The 19,981-nt window shown below is 43.9% G+C and overlaps 3 protein-coding genes across 4 annotated transcripts; 1 reads left to right on the top strand and 2 right to left on the bottom strand.

The window, feature by feature from the left end:
• Positions 1-1,332: 1,332 nt before the first annotated feature.
• On the bottom strand, positions 1,333-7,660 carry ccdc61 (coiled-coil domain containing 61). 2 transcript variants are annotated; one of them, XM_019864404.1, is made up of 13 exons: positions 7,435-7,660; positions 5,949-6,104; positions 5,784-5,866; positions 5,021-5,181; positions 4,789-4,941; positions 3,940-4,150; positions 3,774-3,856; positions 3,481-3,656; positions 2,509-2,587; positions 2,224-2,424; positions 2,113-2,146; positions 1,961-2,027; positions 1,333-1,708 (listed from the first exon to the last, which is right to left on the bottom strand). In XM_019864404.1, the coding sequence occupies exons 2-13, from the start codon at positions 6,094-6,096 to the stop codon at positions 1,614-1,616; spliced, it is 1,491 nt and encodes a 496-aa protein (XP_019719963.1). In that variant the 5' UTR covers positions 6,097-6,104; positions 7,435-7,660; the 3' UTR covers positions 1,333-1,613. The 2 variants fall into 2 exon arrangements, with proteins under 2 accessions (XP_019719963.1, XP_019719962.1); XM_019864403.1 differs by having other exon boundaries at positions 3,481-3,659.
• Positions 7,661-9,918: 2,258 nt separating this feature from the next.
• kcnk12l (potassium channel, subfamily K, member 12 like) lies at positions 9,919-12,217 on the top strand. Its single transcript, XM_019863947.1, has 2 exons — positions 9,919-10,529; positions 11,145-12,217. The coding sequence occupies exons 1-2, from the start codon at positions 10,100-10,102 to the stop codon at positions 12,143-12,145; spliced, it is 1,431 nt and encodes a 476-aa protein (XP_019719506.1). The 5' UTR covers positions 9,919-10,099; the 3' UTR covers positions 12,146-12,217.
• Positions 12,218-14,370: 2,153 nt separating this feature from the next.
• On the bottom strand, positions 14,371-19,725 carry ppm1nb (protein phosphatase, Mg2+/Mn2+ dependent, 1Nb (putative)). Its single transcript, XM_019863946.1, has 6 exons — positions 19,016-19,725; positions 17,840-18,411; positions 15,794-15,911; positions 14,936-15,050; positions 14,634-14,697; positions 14,371-14,508 (listed from the first exon to the last, which is right to left on the bottom strand). The coding sequence occupies exons 1-6, from the start codon at positions 19,419-19,421 to the stop codon at positions 14,482-14,484; spliced, it is 1,302 nt and encodes a 433-aa protein (XP_019719505.1). The 5' UTR covers positions 19,422-19,725; the 3' UTR covers positions 14,371-14,481.
• Between the last annotated feature and the right edge of the window lie 256 nt (positions 19,726-19,981).

The raw sequence follows: 19,981 nt of genomic DNA on the forward strand, positions 1-19,981 counted from the left end.
TTTGTTGTCGAAAAAAACGACCATGTATAGTCAGGCGTTTTTCGCCCCAAAAAACGACCATGTGTTTATATAGTAAGGCGTTTTTCACCCAAAAAAACGACCATGTATGGTAAGGCGTTTTGTTGTCGAAAAAAACGACCATGTATAGTCAGGCGTTTTTCGCCCCAAAAAACGACCATGTGTTTATATAGTAAGGCGTTTTTCACCCAAAAAAACGACCATGTATGGTAAGGCGTTTTGTTGTCGAAAAAAACGACCATGTATAGTCAGGCGTTTTTCGCCCCAAAAAACGACCATGTGTTTATATAGTAAGGCGTTTTTCACCCAAAAAAACGACCATGTATGGTAAGGCGTTTTGTTGTCGAAAAAAACGACCATGTATAGTCAGGCGTTTTTCGCCCCAAAAAACGACCATGTGTTTATATAGTAAGGCGTTTTTCACCCAAAAAAACGACCATGTATGGTAAGGCGTTTTGTTGTCGAAAAAAACGACCATGTATAGTCAGGCGTTTTTCGCCCCAAAAAACGACCATGTGTTTATATAGTAAGGCGTTTTTCACCCAAAAAAACGACCATGTATGGTAAGGCGTTTTGTTGTCGAAAAAAACGACCATGTATAGTCAGGCGTTTTTCGCCCCAAAAAACGACCATGTGTTTATATAGTAAGGCGTTTTTCACCCAAAAAAACGACCATGTATGGTAAGGCGTTTTGTTGTCGAAAAAAACGACCATGTATAGTCAGGCGTTTTTCGCCCCAAAAAACGACCATGTGTTTATATAGTAAGGCGTTTTTCACCCAAAAAAACGACCATGTATGGTAAGGCGTTTTGTTGTCGAAAAAAACGACCATGTATAGTCAGGCGTTTTTCGCCCCAAAAAACGACCATGTGTTTATATAGTAAGGCGTTTTTCACCCAAAAAAACGACCATGTATGGTAAGGCGTTTTTTTGCCGAAAAAAAGGACCATGTATATAGTAAGGCGTTTTTGCGAAAAAAAACGACCATGTATACTAAGGCATTTTTTGCCGAAAAAAAACGACCATGTATCGTAAGTAAAGTACTACTTTTGTCTATGCGAAAGTTCAACTTATTTCCGTGGCATCCCAAACAGCTGTAAAACACTCGTTTTTGTCCTTAACCAACTTCAACATTGTTCCCTGGCTCCCAAAATAGCGGCAAAGTGGTGTTTTGTTGCTGTGGCCCAAGCACCAAAACTAAATAGGCACATTTGCCAATGCCGAACTGTAAATATGCAGGGGTCACTATCTTGTCTTCTGTACTACTGCAGTGTGAGTACTTTTGCTTCACTTAACAATCAGCACTGCAAATCGTTGAGTTAAATCCACTTGTTGGGATTATAGCTAGATTTATTCACAGTAATATTTTAAATCCATAAAAAATATTGAAAACACATGTAAAAATAGTTGAGACACACGGCGATTGCTTTTGTTTCCAGACGTTTGAGGTCATGAACATCAACAGTCTCGGAAAGCTTCTGGTCCATGGTGAAGAAATAAAAAAACAAAAACAAAATGGCATCCAGAGCTGGAAACGCTGTTCGGTTTTTGAGTCCAGCACATGAGCTTTGTTGGGCTGCAAGCTGCACCATCTGTCAATGTCCTGTGTCCAAGTCTCTCATGTACTCCTGCAAGGCCTGCAGCCTGGCGTCTATCTCTGACAGTTCTGCGCCTGTGTCGATAGAGCTCTCTGAGTAGTGGAGCGTGACAGCAGAAAAAAAAATGCACACACATGAATACAGTCACCCTCATTATAAATACTGCATACATTACACTGGAGAATGCACATTTTGGAGAAACCCCATGTGAATTGCTGAAGAGCTCACTATATACTATCGGGTCTGAATTTTGGGACTATTTTGTAGTTGGATTGGTTTGAATCAGTTGAGAAATGTGGAAGGAGAGGCATATTCTTCAGCTTTCACGCTCACAGACAAATTACCTTTGCCCTTCATCCTGTATGTTGGAGTGCTGCTTAAGGGGTTCCGGGCTATCAGGCTTCCTCTGGACTGTAAAGAGTTACAGGCTTGTTACATATTTAAGAAATTTAATGTCGCTACGGCCATGAAGAGAAATGAAGGACACCTCACTCACCGCACTGGGTCCATTGAACGTCTGTTTCCTTCCTCTGTGAAGTGTAAGCACGTGAGATGAGAACGTGCGGGGGTGGACGGTTCACACTTGACTCACATTGAGAAAGTTCACCTGAGCAGCGCTTTGGTCATTTCCTCCATATCCACTAAGGAGCTCTCGGAGGAGTTCCTGCTCCCTTGCCGCTCTCTGGACAAACTCCTTCCTCGGCTGCCGGCGCGGCTCAACTGAGGACAAGCCTCTCTGGAGCGGGAACGCCCTCGTTCGGGGACCAATGATGGCGATATCATTAAGTCTCGCCGCACCTTTAACTGTCTGACACGCACGAGATGGTAATGACAAATAATGCTCATTTTTAAACCACTTGCTGTCAATTGCAGAGTTTGGAGGGAGACTTACTTTTTCAGTTCAGATTCTCTTAGCCGGCGCTGTTTGTCCTGGATGTAAGCGGTTGGGTCAAAGCGAGGTGCTCGGGACCCTGGAAGGAAGTAAAGAAAGAAGGAAGTACATTTTATTACAGAAATATGACAAGTTGAATTGATAAAGCCATGGATTTTTTTGTTGTGTTATTGCTGTAATCTGATTTATGACTAATTTAAGTTTATACCACATTTTGTGAAGTTGTTTTAGTGAACGCTTAAAGGACAGCAAGTCAAAGTGTTTAGTATGTTAACAACTGTAATTGTAGTAGATGAATCCATCCATCCATCCATTTTCTGATCCGCTTCATCCTCACAATGGTCGCGGGGGTGCTGGAGCCAAATCCCAGCTGTCTTCGGGCAGTAGGCGGGGGACACTTTGAACCGGTTGCCAGCCAATCGCGGGGCACACAGAGACGAACAACCACCCACGCTCACACCTAGGGACAATTTAGAGTGTTCCATTAACCTGCCATGCATGTTTTTGGAATGTGGGAGGAAACCGGAGCACCCAGAGAAAACCCACGCAGGCCCAGGGAGAACATGCAAACTCCACACAGGGAGGCCAGAGCTGGAATTGAACGCGGTACCTCTGCACAGTGAGGTCAACGCGCTAACCACTCGCCCACCGGGCCGCCTTAGTAGATGAATATACCGTCATGTTAATTCATGGTTAATTTGCCTTTATTTTAGCATAAACCTAAACTATGGGGCCAAAAACATTTCTGTATAATAAATTTGATATTTATTTTTAGACAGATTTGTGTATTGCCTGTTAGTAAAAGAATACAAGCAAAGAGGACCTTGAAATAAAACAAAGTATTGAGGGGAAAAAATTGCAATTATCTTATTTTTCAATATTGTTCAGCCGTAACCTACCTTATATAAAATCCACGTTTTCAGTGATGACATATCACACTGACTACTTTGTTACAGAGAGTAAAGTACACACCGGTGGGAGAAGGTGACTGCCTTCGTACGACGGCGCGCGGCCCCGTTGAGTCTGATCTTCTCCCTCTTTCCGTTGACCTTTGTGCTCTGTCGCCTCTGCGCTCTCTGGATCCTGAGCGACCCCTGGCTGGGTTGTGCGAACGATAGATCCCCCCACAGGCAGACAGGGGCGTCCCTCTACTTCGGATACAAGGTGAGTGGGGAAGATTTACCTGATTTAACATCGATCAGAAATACTCTACAAAATCAACACTGTATAAAAGAATCCAACAGCAATTTCTAGAAGTGTCTAACCTTCGGCGTAAGAGTGCAAGTTCATTGGTCAGACTCTTGACATGCAGGCGGAGGGCGCACTCCGAGGCCCTCAGCTCATCCAGCTTGAAGGATGGGAGGGAAAGCGTTAAAAGCGTGACAGAAAACTAACGACTCCAACTCTGAGGGCGTCCACAAGCGCTCCAACCTGCTCCATCAGGAGTCGCTGCTCCTGGCATCGTTTGCTAGCTGAGCGCTGACTTTTGGCCCTCTCCTTGAGCAGCTGTTCCTGCAAGGTCCTCACCACGTCCCGATCCCGCCAGTCTTGAGGTCCGCCGGGTGTCGAAACGCTTCCGCCGAGCTGCAGTCGCTCCAGGACCTTGGCAATGGCCTCTTTCTCCTCCTTCATTAGAGCCAGCCTTGAGAGATCAGAATATTCGCGGTGTCACATGGCCTCGCGCGCGTCATTTCTGCCCAACAGCTGGAGACTTTCTGTGGGGAATTTCGCTGAGGAGTTTTGGAAATTTCCATCAGGGAGACAATGGGAAACAATTTTTTTCAAAAAAAAAAATGTTTTCAACATCAGTTTACTAGTTAATATTCCCCTTTTATACTGTTGGGCCAGTAACCATGACCCTGAAAAAAAAAACATTTAAAAAATTAAAAAATTTTAATATACCACATCTATGCTCGCAAAACAGTTTAACTTAATTTCAAATTCATCTGACAATATTAACCTTAAAAAAAAAAGACTTAATGTTTTGATTTAAAAATAAAATGCAGCCGAGCTCCTCCGCAACATACAAAGCTTGTGTCTCAATCCAGAAGTATCACTTCAACATACTTCCTTGGACCAATGAGTGGACTGTTTTCCTCCATAAACAGGCTCAAAGGTTGCATACAAAAATAAACAATAGGTGTGAATGAATTGGATATAGCATCTCAGTATGATGCAGTGCAGTTCTGCATAACTGTTACCAAACTGCAATAATCCCCCTCCCCCCCTCCCATTTTTCCAATTTCATAACCCACAACGACAAAGAGCACTTTGGCTTACTCTGCTCGTAAGCGGTGGATTTCAAGCTCCGCAGACTTGCCGACGCCCTGAGAGGTGAGCGCGCTTAGCTCCGCCCGAAGGCTCCTGATTTCCTTCTGCAAGGCGGCTGGGTCGGGCTTGCCCACGTACGGCAGCGGCAACGGGTAGTGTATCCTACAGAAGGGGAGGACACAAGTCAGCAGTGCGCTCGACATAAAAGAAAAGGGAAACAAATAAGCAAAGGCATGCCAACCTGTCAAACTCCACAGTGTAGATGAGAATAAGGTAGCGTTTGGCGGTGAGGGCGGACGACTGCGGATGGCCTCGAGGGCGACCGACTACTCCCGCTTTCCTGTTCCGCAGAAGCTCGAGGTCTGCGTAGGTCAGCAAGTCGAGTGTGACGGAATCACTCGTCTGCAGGAAATGCGTCCAAAAACAAACGAGACACACGTGTTAATAACAATGCCCTCCTCAGATAAGCCAGTGTGGCTAAGTTGCGGACATGTACCTATCCATCCATTTACTATAGTCCTTGCTCATGTAGACAAAACAATATACCGGTAATTACAAATCCAACAACAATCACTTTGGCATCCAAGATGTTGTTCTGTTTGCACGGTTACTACAGTCAATGGATGCCTTGGCATCCAAGATGTTCTGTTTGCACGGTTACTACAGTCAATGGATGCATGACAGGACATCCAAGTGTGTGCTGCTTGTGTTTTGATAGACGTCACTCCACTTGAGGTGGATAACTTCAATGTACCCAAAATTCCTTCATTTTCATCACCCACCCCAGTCTCCCCTGATCTTCTCGCCTAGAGAGAAGGAACAAGATAGCATGGACATTTTCTAATTTTTGGCTCCAGTGGAAAGCAAAACGAATGCTTGTCCGCTTCGGCTCATGCAGCCCGAAGCGTCTTCCTGTCCGTTCGCATCCTTCTATTGACTCGCGTGCTTGCGAGCAACCTACAATTTTTTAATTTTTTTTTTTAGTGTTCTGTTTGCCGACGTACCTTTCTGACGGCAGACTCCAACATGCTACAAAATATTGGAAACTGTTTGAAGTTGCCTGTTTTCCGTGTGAGATCTTCAATGTCTGGAAAAATGGGGAGAATGCAACGTGAGCAACGTGACTTAAACATGCACGCGTCATCGTTGAATGACAACTGACAACTCACATGCCGGATCAAATTCTCCCTTCCACTGATCTGCCGTTTTTGAATCAGATATTTCCACCAGCAGTACGCCCTTATCCACTTCTACCTTCACTGCAAATTCTGCTCCTCGGAAGACAATGTTCTCCATCACCTCCGAGCCCTCCTCCATTTCTCAGTCTGTCAAAGGAAAAAGCAATTCAGTGTCCCCAGGATATACAGTAACTGCAATCAAATACTGATAACGAAAATCTGATACAAAGAGTCCACAGCGGGTAATTGAATGCATCGATTTCAAATCAAATAAAAATGAAAGCAACTGGAAACTCAGGAAATTGTTTTTAAACATGTACATTATTAGAGGGTAAAGGGTAAGTCGATAAGGAAAACAGACACAAGAAATAAGACACAACAGAGTAGCACTAGCATATATTTCAATTTTGGCATTAAAATTCATACGTAATACACTGAGCTGTTGCGGAATTTGCCTAAAAATGCTTTACCTCAAATGAAAACAATTCCTGAGACCAAACTAAAAACATTTATGAAATAGTTTGTGGAAATGGGTGGATTTGTGTTCCTTTTACCGTGCAAATAAAAAGCAATGAACGCACAGATGGATATATGCTCTAACTGCAGTAAAAATGAAAGGACACAGTCCATTCATACCCATTTCTAATCATCGGAATCGCTCCCCATCATATTTTTCTGATTATTCCAGCATACAAATCGCACAAATGGGGGAGTGACCAAAATAAAAACTCACCACATTTTGTTAGCTTTTGTTTTTAAAACTGTCTTTTCTTTTCGCTTACTTGTTCGCCTCACCTGATTGAAGTTTTTGTTACAATATCAATGAATAAATAGCAATCGCCGAACATACGTAAAATTTGTGACTTGCCTCAAGAAAGGTCGGGCATCACTTTACTGCTTGAGCAGCTGGAGGGCAGGCGATGCTGCTTTTACCACAACACGCGACTAGGGGCGCTTGTGTGTCACATCTGTGTGTGTGTTTTTTTTAATGAGAAAAGTTGCTGCAAAATCAAAGCGTATCAGGAGCGGTCTTTAAATTATGCAAAAACAACGGCGGAAACAACATATTTTCGGCTGTGACGTGTGAATGTGTTCCCATGTGGTCAGTACAAAACACGTAGTTCCCATCGGCGCTTGTCATCACTTTCTCCCACAGTGAAAGGGAAATAAATCAATGACACTGCTCGTTTTTACCGTCGTTACCATCCATGCAAATCGCATACAAGTCAATTAGCTTGCTTAACTAATGCGATGCCACGCCGTTGTTCCATTTTGGGACCGGTCGCTTGAGCAAATCACAGCGGGTCCCTTCAGATCGCTTGACATCTCACCATCGCTAGCTTTAGCAAGCTAGCACTCGTGTTCCGACAACAACAACAAGGCAAGCATCCCGTGCAGCTTTGCAAAGTGACATTAGAAGTCAAACATGTCAGCTTATAATTGCAGAAAACACTGCCGCAAGACACAACGAACAAACCTTTGGTTCCAGCGATGAGTCTTGAAGTCACTGATCGCCAGTAAACAGCTAATTTTGGGGAAGCAACATGATGTGCTGACTGGATAAAGTCGTTAAGTGGCATTTAAATCCGTTTTCTTTGTACTTTGCACGGGGGGTCTAAAAGCAATTGTCAGTCATCTAAAGGAGGACCTAAGGCGCTTCAACTACCGGGAAACGTTCAATTCTTCTTCTTCTGCTGTTTCATTCGCTGGGGATGCGGCCTCTTCTTTGGTTTCATGTTAGGATCCCCGGCTCGTTGCTGCCCTCTACAGGTGTGTCTGTGTCATCGTCATCACCAGGCAAGACGCTCACTTTAGATTCACACAAATTTTATTACAGTAATACACTCTGCAAACTCCACACAGGAAGGCCGGAGCTGGATCGAACCCTGCACCTCTGCACTGTGAGGCCGATGTGTTAACCAGTTGTCCACCGGCCCTAATTGACGAATATGTAGGGTTTATAGGATTTTGACGCCAAAATGTCCTTCGATTCTGGAATTATAATTAACAACAACAACAATAAAGTAAAACTGATAATTGCAAGCAGCACACTAGAAAATAGATAAATATTTGCTGAAGGCTTGCAGCTGCTGGTCAAGGTCAGGAGTTGGCTTGCACGTTGCCGCGTAGTCGATGTGAAGGGCCGGTTTCCATTGAGATGTTGTTAAACGCTGAGGAGAAGTCTCAAGTCACTGCGGTGTGAGAGCTGGAGATGCAGTGAAATACAAGTGTGTGTGCAAAAGAATGATTTCCCGTTCAGAATCGCAAGCACTGCATCATGTGGCCCCTTTTTCCTTTAACCTGCGGAAAAAGAAAAAAATCAGCTGCGACTACTAGTACTTGGACATGCAGGTTTGAAAATGAAAAAAAAAAACACTGCATGAAGGTTAAAATGTCTCAGCAGTTGTAATTGAAATCCATTAATAAAGCAACAAATATTTAAGCGCATAATACATTCATGTATTTGGATTTAACACTGCATTTCAGCAACAAATCAAACATGTATTTAACATATGCATTACACTCAACAGCCACAACATTAGGTAGACGTGCAGAATTAATAAGGTCCAATACTAGAGTTGTATCAAAATAATAATAATAATCATAATGATAACCGTCCTTTACAAAGATAAAATTGTCCAGTTTTTATGTCACAGAGCTTTTCATGAACAATGTTTTTATTATTGGAGTTTGCAGTTGAACAGAAAAGGGCTGCAAAATGCAGAATACAGCATTCATACTTCACACAAGATTTTTGCCACTCGGATATAGGAAACATAATTTTGGAAAAACCTCCGTTTCTAATTCTACATGATATTAGTAAGTACTCTCACACTAAATCCTGCACTTTTTTGTAGCTTTAAAAAAATGTGTCTATTTACATAGATTTTTTTTCCTCAAAGGAACATGACTGGATCATCATTGGCGACTGCAATATTGTGCGTGAGCGGTATGAGGTCCGCACCTGCCTACAGCGGCCACTCAGCCATCAGAGGGTCGCCCGAAGAAAGCCTCGCCCTTAGCTGCACTTCCATGCAAGATTAAAGGGGGAGCCTGACTACAAACACCACCGCACAACGTGCAGCAACAACAAAAAGCCATCAGAGGTTCCATAAACGGAAGTGCACCGAGGATGCATCTTATACAGACATAAGTCTTGGGACACATTTCTTGTCTGATTCATTTACAAATCAAGGTTTTTGCTACTGAGACGCTGCTTTGCGGGGACAACCTGGCAAAGGCCCCCTTATGTAGGTCCATAAATAAATCTTGGTGTAGATAGACTTAAAAAAAAGAACCTGACCGAAACCCCATCAAAAACTTCCATCTTCCAGATGAGTGCAAGCTGCTCATGTATCAACAAAATCAAAACATCAGCGGCCTTGTGGAGTAGACATATATTTTTAGGATTTATTTTTATATTTGATGGACACGACCAACCAGGGCTTGAACACAGATGGTGTGGGCGGGGGGAAAAAAATGATATCGGTGTGAGACTGATGAAGCATCATTGCGTCTGTGCAAAAAAAAAAAAAAAAAAACTGAAGAGGCTTCCTCTGGCTGGTCATGATTCAACAGATGCACAGCAGCCGTGCTCAGGGAGAGGCACTCTGCTGTCAGTCTGACCAGGTATGACTGATTTTATTAGTAGCATCAAGGATTTTTTTATTTTCTTAACTGTAATATCCATGTTCGAATATACCTGTATTTACAATTTGGATCGGTGAATGTTTTACGCTAAATATGAACTGGCTGACAAGCATAACCAACACACGGTATGATTTTATCATGTATTTTTTTTAATCTAAATTAATATATGCATAGCAAGTTATTGTCTGGATAAATGTTTGTCATGCTAATTTGATACATAAAGAGGGAACATCAAATGCATTCACTTTTGTGACTTAACTCCGTACTTCTCTGCAAATATCCAATCTGGCTTTGGGATTGTTTTTGTTGATGAGTGGTTTGCATCTTGAGGTATGGCACGTATATTTCTTCTCTCCAAGTATTTATTGATGAAGTAGCTCACGACAGTCGCAGCAGGATGATTTCGGAAGTCTGCAAAACCATTTCGTCTGGCAATGTATAGAAAAATGCATCCATTCTAATCAGGAGAAGCTTCATCATGCATCGAGATCATGACCCCCAAACACACTATTCAGCGCTTGTGTAGTTGCAGTGCACAATACGTACGTGTGTGTGTGTTGTTTGCAGTTACCGTGGCCGTCATGGCTCAGAGGAAGTCTGCCGGCTGCCGCCCCAAAGCGCCCATCAACCAAGACAACGCCCGTTTCTTCCTTCTCGCTGGCCTCATTCTTCTCTACCTGCTGTGCGGGGCCGCCATCTTCTCTGCCCTGGAGCACCCCTATGAGCTCCGTGCCCGCCGCCTGTGGAGACAGCAGCTCGATAACTTCACCCGGCGGTACGGCGTCCACCCGAGGGCCCTGCACACCCTGTTGCGGCAGTACGAGGAGGCCAATGGAGCCGGGATACGAGTGGACACGTTGAGGCCCCGCTGGGACTTTTCTGGAGCTTTTTACTTTGTTGGTACAGTGGTCTCCACTATCGGTAAGCTTTCCAAACGTTTGTGCGCTGGAAATTTTGGATGTCATTTTTTTTAATCAATCAGTCAGTTTCCTGTTTCTGTCAGGTGAGTCCACCCTGGACTTAGAGTGAAATCTGGGTCTGTTAAGTTGAACATAAAGCTGACTTCACTTCTGTGGGCAACTTATTTCATTTGTGTGCAGTCTCACGGTTAAATGCCACTTCACCATGTTTGCTTTGAAAGCTGAGCTTCCCTAATTGACCCAAGTTTTTTGGCAGAGGGGGGGTTGGAATGGATTAATGGCATTTTAATGGGGAAAATGACTTGAGTCAAGAACACATATCTGGAGGCACCACTGTAATCTTTTTCTCCCATGAATATGTGTCTGGATCTCATTTGTAATGAAAAGACCCTGAGTTGAATGTGGTTGCAAAAAAATGCCAGCAAATTCCAAAGAAAAAGCAAAACAAGGTTTATGGTTTTATGGCATTGCTGGACTGACATCTTGTGAGATATGCTGATACCTTGAAAGCTGTCAGTCATAGCAAACATATTGATGGGATTCCGAATTGTTCAGTCTCAAGTTCCCCTCATGCTTTACTTGCAACCTCACCTAATTTTTTTTCTTTGGTCTCCAGGATTTGGAATGACCACCCCAGCAACCATAGCCGGAAAGATCTTCTTAATCTTTTACGGTCTGATCGGCTGCGCTGCGACCATCCTCTTCTTCAACCTCTTTTTGGAGAGGATCATCACAATGCTGGCCTACATTATGCGCTGGTGTCACGAACGTCGCCTTCGGTGCGGCGGAGTTGGCGATGCGTCCAACAGGCAGGAGCCGTCCGGGGAGGAGGACAGCCTCGAAGGCTGGAAGCCTTCCGTCTATTACGTGATGCTGATTCTGGGACTGGCCTCAATCGTGATCGCGTGCAGCGCTTCCACTCTGTACTGCTCCATGGAGAACTGGAGCTACGTGGACTCTCTGTATTTCTGCTTTGTGGCCTTCAGCACCATCGGTTTTGGGGACCTGGTAAGCAGCCAGAGGCAGCACTACGAATCTCAGGAGGCCTACCGGCTCGGGAACTGCCTGTTCATCCTGATGGGAGTATGCTGTATTTACTCCCTCTTTAATGTCATTTCCATTATCATCAAACAAACGCTCAACTGGATCTTGGAGAAGTTGGTGTGTCCCCGGGACCGTCGCCTCTGCTCCTGTTCGGCAAGCAGATGCCGGTGCCTCTGCTGCCCCTGCCTGCACAACAGAAAGCACAAGCAGAGGCATCCGCCGACTCAAAAGCGATGGAAACGCAACATGGTTCGGCCGCTCTCGTCGCACTGTCCCGCAGGACGGCAACGTTACGCGGACGGCTCGGTGGAGACCGTGTACGACAGCGAGACGGATGGCGGGGGAGTAACGGACGGGGTGTACGTAGGCCGTCGGCTGTCGGGAGAAATGATCTCCGTCAATGAGTTCATGGTGTCCAATAAGGTGTCTTTGGCACTGTTGCAGAAGCAATTAAGCGAAACTGCCCATCAGGGGCCACGACAGAGTTATGGTCACCAGAATGGATTTTCGGAGGGGGTGGGCGCATTGGCCATTATGAATAACCGTCTACAGGAAACCAGTGTGGATAGGTAGTAGGACTCAAATCATTGAATTGCTATTTTTCCCCCCCCTCAGTATTGTGATTAAGAGTTAATGTGTGATTATTTTTTGAGGCCGTCTTCTTCAATTTTTTTTTTAAACATAAGCAATAAAAGATTCAGTGTTATCATATTTAATATGCATAAATGTTTTGCTTTTATAGGTTAGCCAAAATGCTAAAATAAAAGCAAATGAAAAATAAATTCATATGAAAGATGGTTTATTTATCTTTGTCGGACCGAGTTGCTTACTTGACATTCGTTCACTACGTCAACCTCACAAAATTCTACCCAAGAAGTAGCCCAAAATGTCACTGTTGCTCGAGAAAAAAAATATACATTTTGGTGCAACGCACACTTTAAATTTAAGTACGAAAAAAAGTTGATCATTTCAAAATTATAACCAGTTGGTTGTTCATTATTAAGTGAAGCGTTATTTTCTCTTCTATATACAGAATTTTTTTTTTTTTTTACCTGGCAAAAAGTCATTATAACAATTGCAGCCTTTGTGATTTAAAAAAATGCACTGCGATATGGATTTGAGTTCGATTCATTGTTCTTTTCCCAATAAGGAGGATCGCATACCTCCATCTGCCATTGCATCGCTATGCTCTTCATATGTACAAGCCAGTAGCCCAATTCTGGGACTGGCTCTGACTTTGAACAGTAATTGTGGGCCGATGTATTCATTCCAGATCGTCATCACAGAATGTAGATGTAGTCACATTTGGCTTTGAGGACTAAAAACATGAAAGCAATTTCAAGCAGTCAGTGTCACAGTCAGGGTAGGTTTTATGTCTGAAGTGATTGGCTCATACAAAAGCAATCAGATGAAAACAGCCGTGAAGGACCACTTGATGCTGGACCGCTGATGATTTAAGAGGGCTGTGCTCGTCCTCCTAGCTCCTTGACTAATATATTTGCATGGAAGAAGGCACCAAGAGCGCATAGAGCAGAAACACAACAATTTGTAGAACGAGCTGCATGCATTCATCATTTGGGGCCTTTCACACTATACCGGAGATGATACACGCTGTAAAAAAGAAAATATTTTAATTTGCCGATTAATTCCGATATTTTCTCATCAGTACATGTCCTTGACATGCTCAGTAATCACGCAAGAGCCTTAAAATGCTGCAAAAGTGCACCCTGAGATGAATTATTATCGTTCGCAAAAACAAATTGTTGTTGGTTTTTTTTTTTTTTTTTTTGCATCGTAATAAAAGTTTGTAGTCATACTACGGTAGTTCAAATATTCTTTATTTAGGCTGAAAACCATTTCATTTTTCACATATAATACCTAGAAAGACAAAGTTGCGCACTGAGATCATACAACAGTAAGAATAGAATGAGCCGACCTGATTATTGATCATCCCGATCGAGAAAACGATGGTAAGGCAGTACATATTTTTCCAACATGCAAGGGGAAAATTTGCATTTCACATGCAATATACTAAGGATGTTTTCAGGTAGTTTTCATTGAGAATATGGCATAAATAACCAAATCAATCAATCAATCAATCAATGTAAACATACCCCCTCAATTTTGTGTAATAATGCCGTTTCTTTTTCTCAAACATCTTAAGAATGATGATGATGATGACTTTTTGTAAAAAAAAAAAAAAAAACTCTATTATTCTTTCCTTAAAAGTACAATATATTGATTTAAACCATCGAATGAAAGTACAAACCTCAACGTATACAACGTGAAATCGATTTTGTTCTTCACATTATTAGATTAGATGATCCCCTTTCCAAAAAAATGCAGCACAAGGGAACTTTTGTTGTGCATTTCCAACAGCTAGCAAGATAGCATGATAGCATTTCCTGATGGATCAACTGGACCTCATAGCTTTCCCTCGAGGTCCATGTCTCAATAATCAACGAGTGCATTTTCTCTTCGAACACGAGCTTCAGAAGTGCCTACTTTCCCCGCAAATACTCACGTTCACATACACTTTTATTTCACGGTAGCTGATGTTCAGTTCTACTGGCTTGAGCTCTTCTGCTCACTGAATATGAGGCAAAAGTTTGTTGCTGGGTCAGCGTCGCAGAGAAAGTCTTACAAAATCTCCTCTATTTATAGATAACAATTGTACAAATATAGACTGTATCAGGCTTAACTAGACCTACTTTTGCATTGTATTTGTTACGACAAAGGTGCTGCTCGCTAAAATATCAGACATTGATAACTAACTCCCTTTTTTGTCCATTTGATGTAAACAGACATTGATAACTAACTCCCTTTTTTGTCCATTTAGAAACATGAATCGAACAGTAAATGTAGACGTTAATTACAATCCCTTCATAGACACAATCCAGTCGGCCTCTTCAGGAGCCTTCCATTCTCTGATTGGACTGGAAAAAATATTGTCAAAATGAAACAACAAATGTGGTCATGAAATTGAAAATTGCGCATATTACTTGGTAAACGTTTCTATTGCTTTATTAGGACTTATCGATAGTTGTTTTTTTTTACTTACATTTGGTACTGTAGGGTTGTGCGTCTCTCTCTGTTGGTAGTAAGCAGAGATGATGCAGTTCCTTCTGTAACACACACAAACCACACTTGGCCTTCACCCCGGGCATTCATGACGGTACCATAGTCGCTTTTTCAAGTATCAGTACTTTACTCAACAGTAGTACATATAGTAGTGTTGTGTGTACTTCTGTCATGGCCTACACGGGCCACACTTTCAAATTATTGTTACGTCGCAGCTGCAAAAACGGACATTTCCAGACATGCACGATTGCGCGCGCGCACACAGGCACACGCAGGGCTCACTTGCTCTGTATGCCTCCCCCTGGTGGTAATCCAGGGATTACGGTAGATGCGAGGACTGTGAGCACCGCCAGCAAATCAGGATCCTCCCCTCTGGCACACAGCTCATCATAAATCTCTGGTAAGTAGAAGACATAAGACACAAAATACATTGATTTCAGTTTTTAGTTTCTTTCTCTCTCTCTTTCTCTCTCTTTCTCTCTCTCTCACACTCTTTCCACACACTAAAATGTTGAAGAAAAAGAGACAATCCATCATTTTCAAGGGCTTTATGTTGACTCTTCCCATTTCTTTCTTATTTTTATGTATTTTTTTTAAATAAGAATATCTTTATCACCCATCTATCCTCATAATGCGCAAAAAAAGAGGAAAAAATATAGATTTAATTCTCGATATGACACTCAGAATTTACATTACTTACAGTGTTTATTTTAGGGTCAGGGACGAGTTGGAGCCAATCCCATCTGACTTTGAGCGAGAAGTGAGAGGCACCCCAGGCTCGTCGCCAGCCAATCGTATAATGTACCAACTAGCGCCTTCAATTAACTGAACATGTATGTCTTCAAATTGTAGGAGGAAGCTGGGGGGCGGGGGGGGGGAGCGAAATTCAACACAGGCAGACTTTCGAACCCCCAACCTCGGAACCTTGAGGCAGATGAGCGAACCTTACGAACACCGGGCCACCATATCGCACATATGTCAGTATAAGAATAACCTGTCATGCTGCACCCATTTAAATGTTCTTTTCAGTACAACACAATAAAAGAACACATAACGTGTGTTCAACTTTCCGATTTGGCAATGCACTACACGGTACAGTACTATATGGTCTGATGTGAGTCATCATGGCTGATATTAGACCTGCTACTTTGGACTCCAGCAGATCCTCCAGCTCGGCCTCTTGGTGTAACGCCTCGGTGGACAGCTGGGGAGCGCCGGGGAAACACAGTAGAATGATGCTGATGTTGTCAAGGCTGCCCTGTGATGGAGAATCGCGTCCATATTGTTAGACTCCGACCTCAGCCACATCACTATTTAAAGCATCGCTGCCGATTGATCTTTTTTTTTTTTTTTCTTTCTGCACGCAGCTGCGGCAGTGGAGCAGAGAAATGTGCACGCACCGAAGGAGAAAATGTGACATTTTGAGGTGATCGTGCATTTCCGCACTGGAGTGTTTTTATTACGTAATGATGACATGATGGACGTGACAGTCAAGCAAAGGGTAGATCCACTATTTTGTGTACGTGTGACATGTGTTGATTTCATAGTTGTTTATGTGCCGCTGAGGAGGACATAAAATACAAGTTGCAATGAAAAGCATTCTGTTTAAGTGGCTGATTTCATGATGGAATGTTCTAGGCCGCTACTGCAGTTTCTTGCAAGTTTACGAATGCTTCAGATGAAACTTTGATGTATATTTTTTTATCCCCCGAAGAGCAATATCTTACATGTACAAAAGTAGGACACCATAAACAGTGCAGCTATGAACGTCAAGCTGTGTCTTTTCATTGGATTTGATAGATACAGAGGTATCCCGGAAGAATTCTTCCAGGAGCGCGTGAAGGCACGGCAGAGAAGGCTGAGAAAGTGCATTAGACTTTGGGGGTTTACTTCAAAGGGAAACGTGTCCCGTTGTAGTGTCGCAGAACTTTTTTGACACATCTTGTATTTATAGCCTCAGATGTATCTGAGGATGAAATACAGATTCAGGGAATCCGAATTAAGTAAGGCAAATGTTCTCGAGTTGTATGTGGAGTATTTCTCGAAAGGTTAGATTAACCTGGCAGTCTAATGATGGCAAGTATTTCAACTCTAGGCAACCATTGGAATTAATGTGAAGACTTTCAATAGTTTCGCAGGTGGGCTGGAGCCTACCGAAGCTGACTATGCAGCGGCTACATAATAGACTGGTCCTAACATGTTGAACTGTCAGCCCAGAATTTAATGCTGATCTATTTACTTTCAGTCTTTTCTAATAAAACATGATCATTCCATTTATGACAGATCAGCTGGTGTCTGATCTCAAACTGATGTCTGAACTCCATTTTGATTTAATTTATTGGACGCAATAAATGTGACATTCTCTAAAATGTCAAGACTTTGATGATCGTGGACATCTGTATTCAACTGTCACATTTAACAATACAGGATGATGCGTTTCTTTCTTGAGTTGTGCTTGTTGTGTTTAAATACCATATTGGCCCGAATATAAGACGGCCCTGATTATAAGACGACCCCCTCTTTTTCAAGACTCAAGTTTGAAAAAAGACTTTTTGAACACCAAATTAATTTTTATACAGAAAATAATTACAGTACATCTAAAACAAATGATTATAACAATATATTTGAGAGAAAAAGCATGTTATTTTGCCTCATTCAAATCTTAAAATCTGAACATTTAATTCTGTAAACTAAAGTGCAATCACATTCGTAAAGAAATGGCTTCTGGTTTTTGAAATGTCAATTACATCATAACTTCTCCTCAGCTGCCGGTTAACCTGGCCGATCTTTGACCCACTTTTCTCCAGATTGTCGCTACGTTTCTCCATTTTCTGTTATCTCTTCTATTATTTTCTTCTTTTCTTTCGTACCGCTATTTTTTATTTTTATTCTTCGTGACAGGGGTTCACTTTTGCCTGGGGAGTCAGCATTCGCTTCAATATCTGGCGCCATCCAGCGTCGTGAATGGGTATAACGCCTAGACCCCGAATATAAGACGACCCACACTTTTTCAGTCTTATTTCAATGCAAAAAACACCGTCTTATATTCGGCCCATATGGTAGTCAGGATAAATTGTGGTCCCTCACCATATGATCCTTTAAAAATAATTCAAGTTGCAAGCTGGCCAAATGCCTCTTGCGGTAGTTCGAGGTTGCTAAATTTGGTTTCCAGCGGCAGGTTCTGACCTTGTAGAGGCAGAGGTCAATGACCTGCGAGCAGACGTCCCTCAGGTCGGTGCACACGAGCAGGCGGTTGTGGATGAAGGCGCAAAGCTCCTCATTGCTGATCGTGTCCCACACTCCATCGCAGGCAAGCACCAGGAACTCGTCGGCCGGCGAACGTTCCACGACGCACACCTCCGGCTCGGGCGACACCATCTGCTCGTTGACCGACCTGTTCTCCGCCCCCTTGTAGCTAAAGTCGCCCAGCGCTCGGGAAACCGCCAGCGAGCCGTTGATACGTTGGAGGGACACGGATCCTCCGGCGCTCTCAATGCGCTCCTTCTCCAGAGGGCAGTAAGGTTTGTGGTCCTCGGTGGAGAAGCAAACCTCACCCGAGCGACACAAAACGGCCCTCGAGTCCCCGCAGTTGGCGAAGTAGATGTTATAGGGCGAAATGAGGGCGGCCACGACGGTGGTGCCGCCTCTCTCCCACCCTTCTCGGCGGGCCACGCCGTGGAGATGCTTGTCCGTTTGCAGGAAGCCTTCTGTTAGGGCCCCTTTCACTTTGTCGGCGTCGTCTTCTGGCCTCAGGCCACCTGTCAACACAAACACAACTCAGAAGAGTACACAAATGCGCAATTTACTACGTGTTATTTTGACCAATCTTAAAGTGCTGAAAAGGGCCTTCTTTCTTTAATGTTGCAATGTCCATGGTTGAAATGTGACATTTTAGGCGTTTCCTGAGAAGTGACGATTTTGTAGGCAAAAGGATTCTTGACCTCCTACTAACTAACAAAAATGAAACAAAGTTTCGTTTGTTTCTTTTCTTCCTTCCAAACTGCAGCCTTTGTGATTTGAAAATTGCGGCTCCAAGATTTTTTCTCTCCGGGGCTAAATGGAGGCCTGACTGATACATAGGAAGCTGAAAAAAATCATTGCTAACTATATTTTAGAATATAAAATAAAATGCTGGAGGGAAATAACTTGTGCGACACAGATTTTTGACAGGACGACAGCCCCGCCAAGCCTCCAATGTAGCACCGACCCTGATTGTACTACATTGCGATGTCGATTTGAATTTGATCAATCCTACTCTGTAATATTATCTAAAGTCTTACATTATTGATTCAGCTCTCCTTTTGGATTTGCGGGAGTCTGCCGAGTGCACGCTGTTGTCATTCTCGAACATGTGTGTGTCACCTGTGGCCAGGATGTGACCCAGAAGGTGCTGCGAGCAGTGCTGTGCCACCGTGTTTCCCGCATGGCCATCGAACACGGCGAAGAAACTCCAGTCGGCCAGCTCTCCCCCCAGCTGAGGCACGCAGTTGTGGTAGTCCTCCATGTTGGCCCGCCAGCCTTGCATGCTCCCCAGGGCATAGGTGAGCCCCCAGCGGGCGCAGCCTTCCTCTGCCAGCTTGTCCAACACCGGCCGGTCCAAGTAGGGGCTGGGAATGACCTCCTCCTTCTCCCCCTCCCCGGGCTGCTCCCCCTCGGCCGCTCCACCCCGGCCCCCCTTGAAGAAGGAGCTGACCCTCTTCTCCGTCTCTTTGACCAGCTGCCGCACAAACGCGGGCATCTCCACGCTTCCCTTCCTCGACGTCCTCATGCTTCAGATGTTGTGTGTTTACAGCTGGTGGCGAGGCCTGCTGGTGCTGCCGGGCCCTCCTCTGCTCATGGCTGCTTCATCTGACGGATGTTCTTACCTCCCTCTCCTCGCTCATCTCCTTCCTCTCCTCTCCTCATGGGAGACGTCACTAAGCGCCGCTCTCTCCTCCACCCATCCTCACTCTCCTCTGCTGCGCTTTCACCTTTTCCCCAGCATTTTTTCTTTCCGGGCCTGCCTCTTTGCTTTGTTATCTTTGCTCTGCCTGCTCCGGGATTGGCCGGCTATTTCTGTGCACCAATCCTCGGCCCGCCTCTGACTGTCACGATCATATTGGAGCGCAGCCTTTCTTTTTGCCGTCTTCCTGTGGGTACTGCGGACCCTCCCACTTTGCGATCAACCCAACCTTTGATCGAGTTGGATTATAGGCTCACAGCATGGGGGATTATGGGGCAGACGGCCATTTAGATCTCAGTGACGGAGGAAAGGACAAACGCAAAGACTGTGGCTAGTGGCGGCAATAATAAAAGACCAATCTTCATTGTGTACTTTATCCTACTGAA

This window comes from Hippocampus comes, unplaced genomic scaffold (genome assembly GCF_001891065.2).
Source record: "Hippocampus comes isolate QL1 unplaced genomic scaffold, H_comes_QL1_v1.1 scaffold57, whole genome shotgun sequence".
Taxonomy (NCBI): domain Eukaryota; kingdom Metazoa; phylum Chordata; class Actinopteri; order Syngnathiformes; family Syngnathidae; genus Hippocampus; species Hippocampus comes.

What these genes read in the sequence shown, in the direction of transcription:
- kcnk12l (XM_019863947.1), top strand. Translation starts at nt 10,100, where the DNA reads ATGACCCCCAAACACACTATTCAGCGCTTGTGTAGTTGCAGTGCACAA. An exon ending in TACAGTGGTCTCCACTATCG is followed by an intron (nt 10,530 to 11,144) that starts GTAAGCTTTCCA and finishes TTTGGTCTCCAG; the next exon opens with GATTTGGAATGACCACCCCA.
- ppm1nb (XM_019863946.1), bottom strand. Translation starts at nt 19,421, where the DNA reads ATGAGGACGTCGAGGAAGGGAAGCGTGGAGATGCCCGCGTTTGTGCGG. An exon ending in GGGTCACATCCTGGCCACAG is followed by an intron (nt 18,412 to 19,015) that starts GTGACACACACA and finishes TTGTGTTGACAG; the next exon opens with GTGGCCTGAGGCCAGAAGAC. An exon ending in ACAACCCTACAGTACCAAAT is followed by an intron (nt 14,509 to 14,633) that starts GTAAGTAAAAAA and finishes TATTTTTTCCAG; the next exon opens with TCCAATCAGAGAATGGAAGG.
- ccdc61 (XM_019864403.1), bottom strand. Translation starts at nt 6,096, where the DNA reads ATGGAGGAGGGCTCGGAGGTGATGGAGAACATTGTCTTCCGAGGAGCA. An exon ending in GGGAGAATTTGATCCGGCAT is followed by an intron (nt 5,867 to 5,948) that starts GTGAGTTGTCAG and finishes CCATTTTTCCAG; the next exon opens with ACATTGAAGATCTCACACGG. An exon ending in GCAGTCACCTTCTCCCACCG is followed by an intron (nt 2,588 to 3,480) that starts GTGTGTACTTTA and finishes ACTTCCTTCCAG; the next exon opens with GGTCCCGAGCACCTCGCTTT.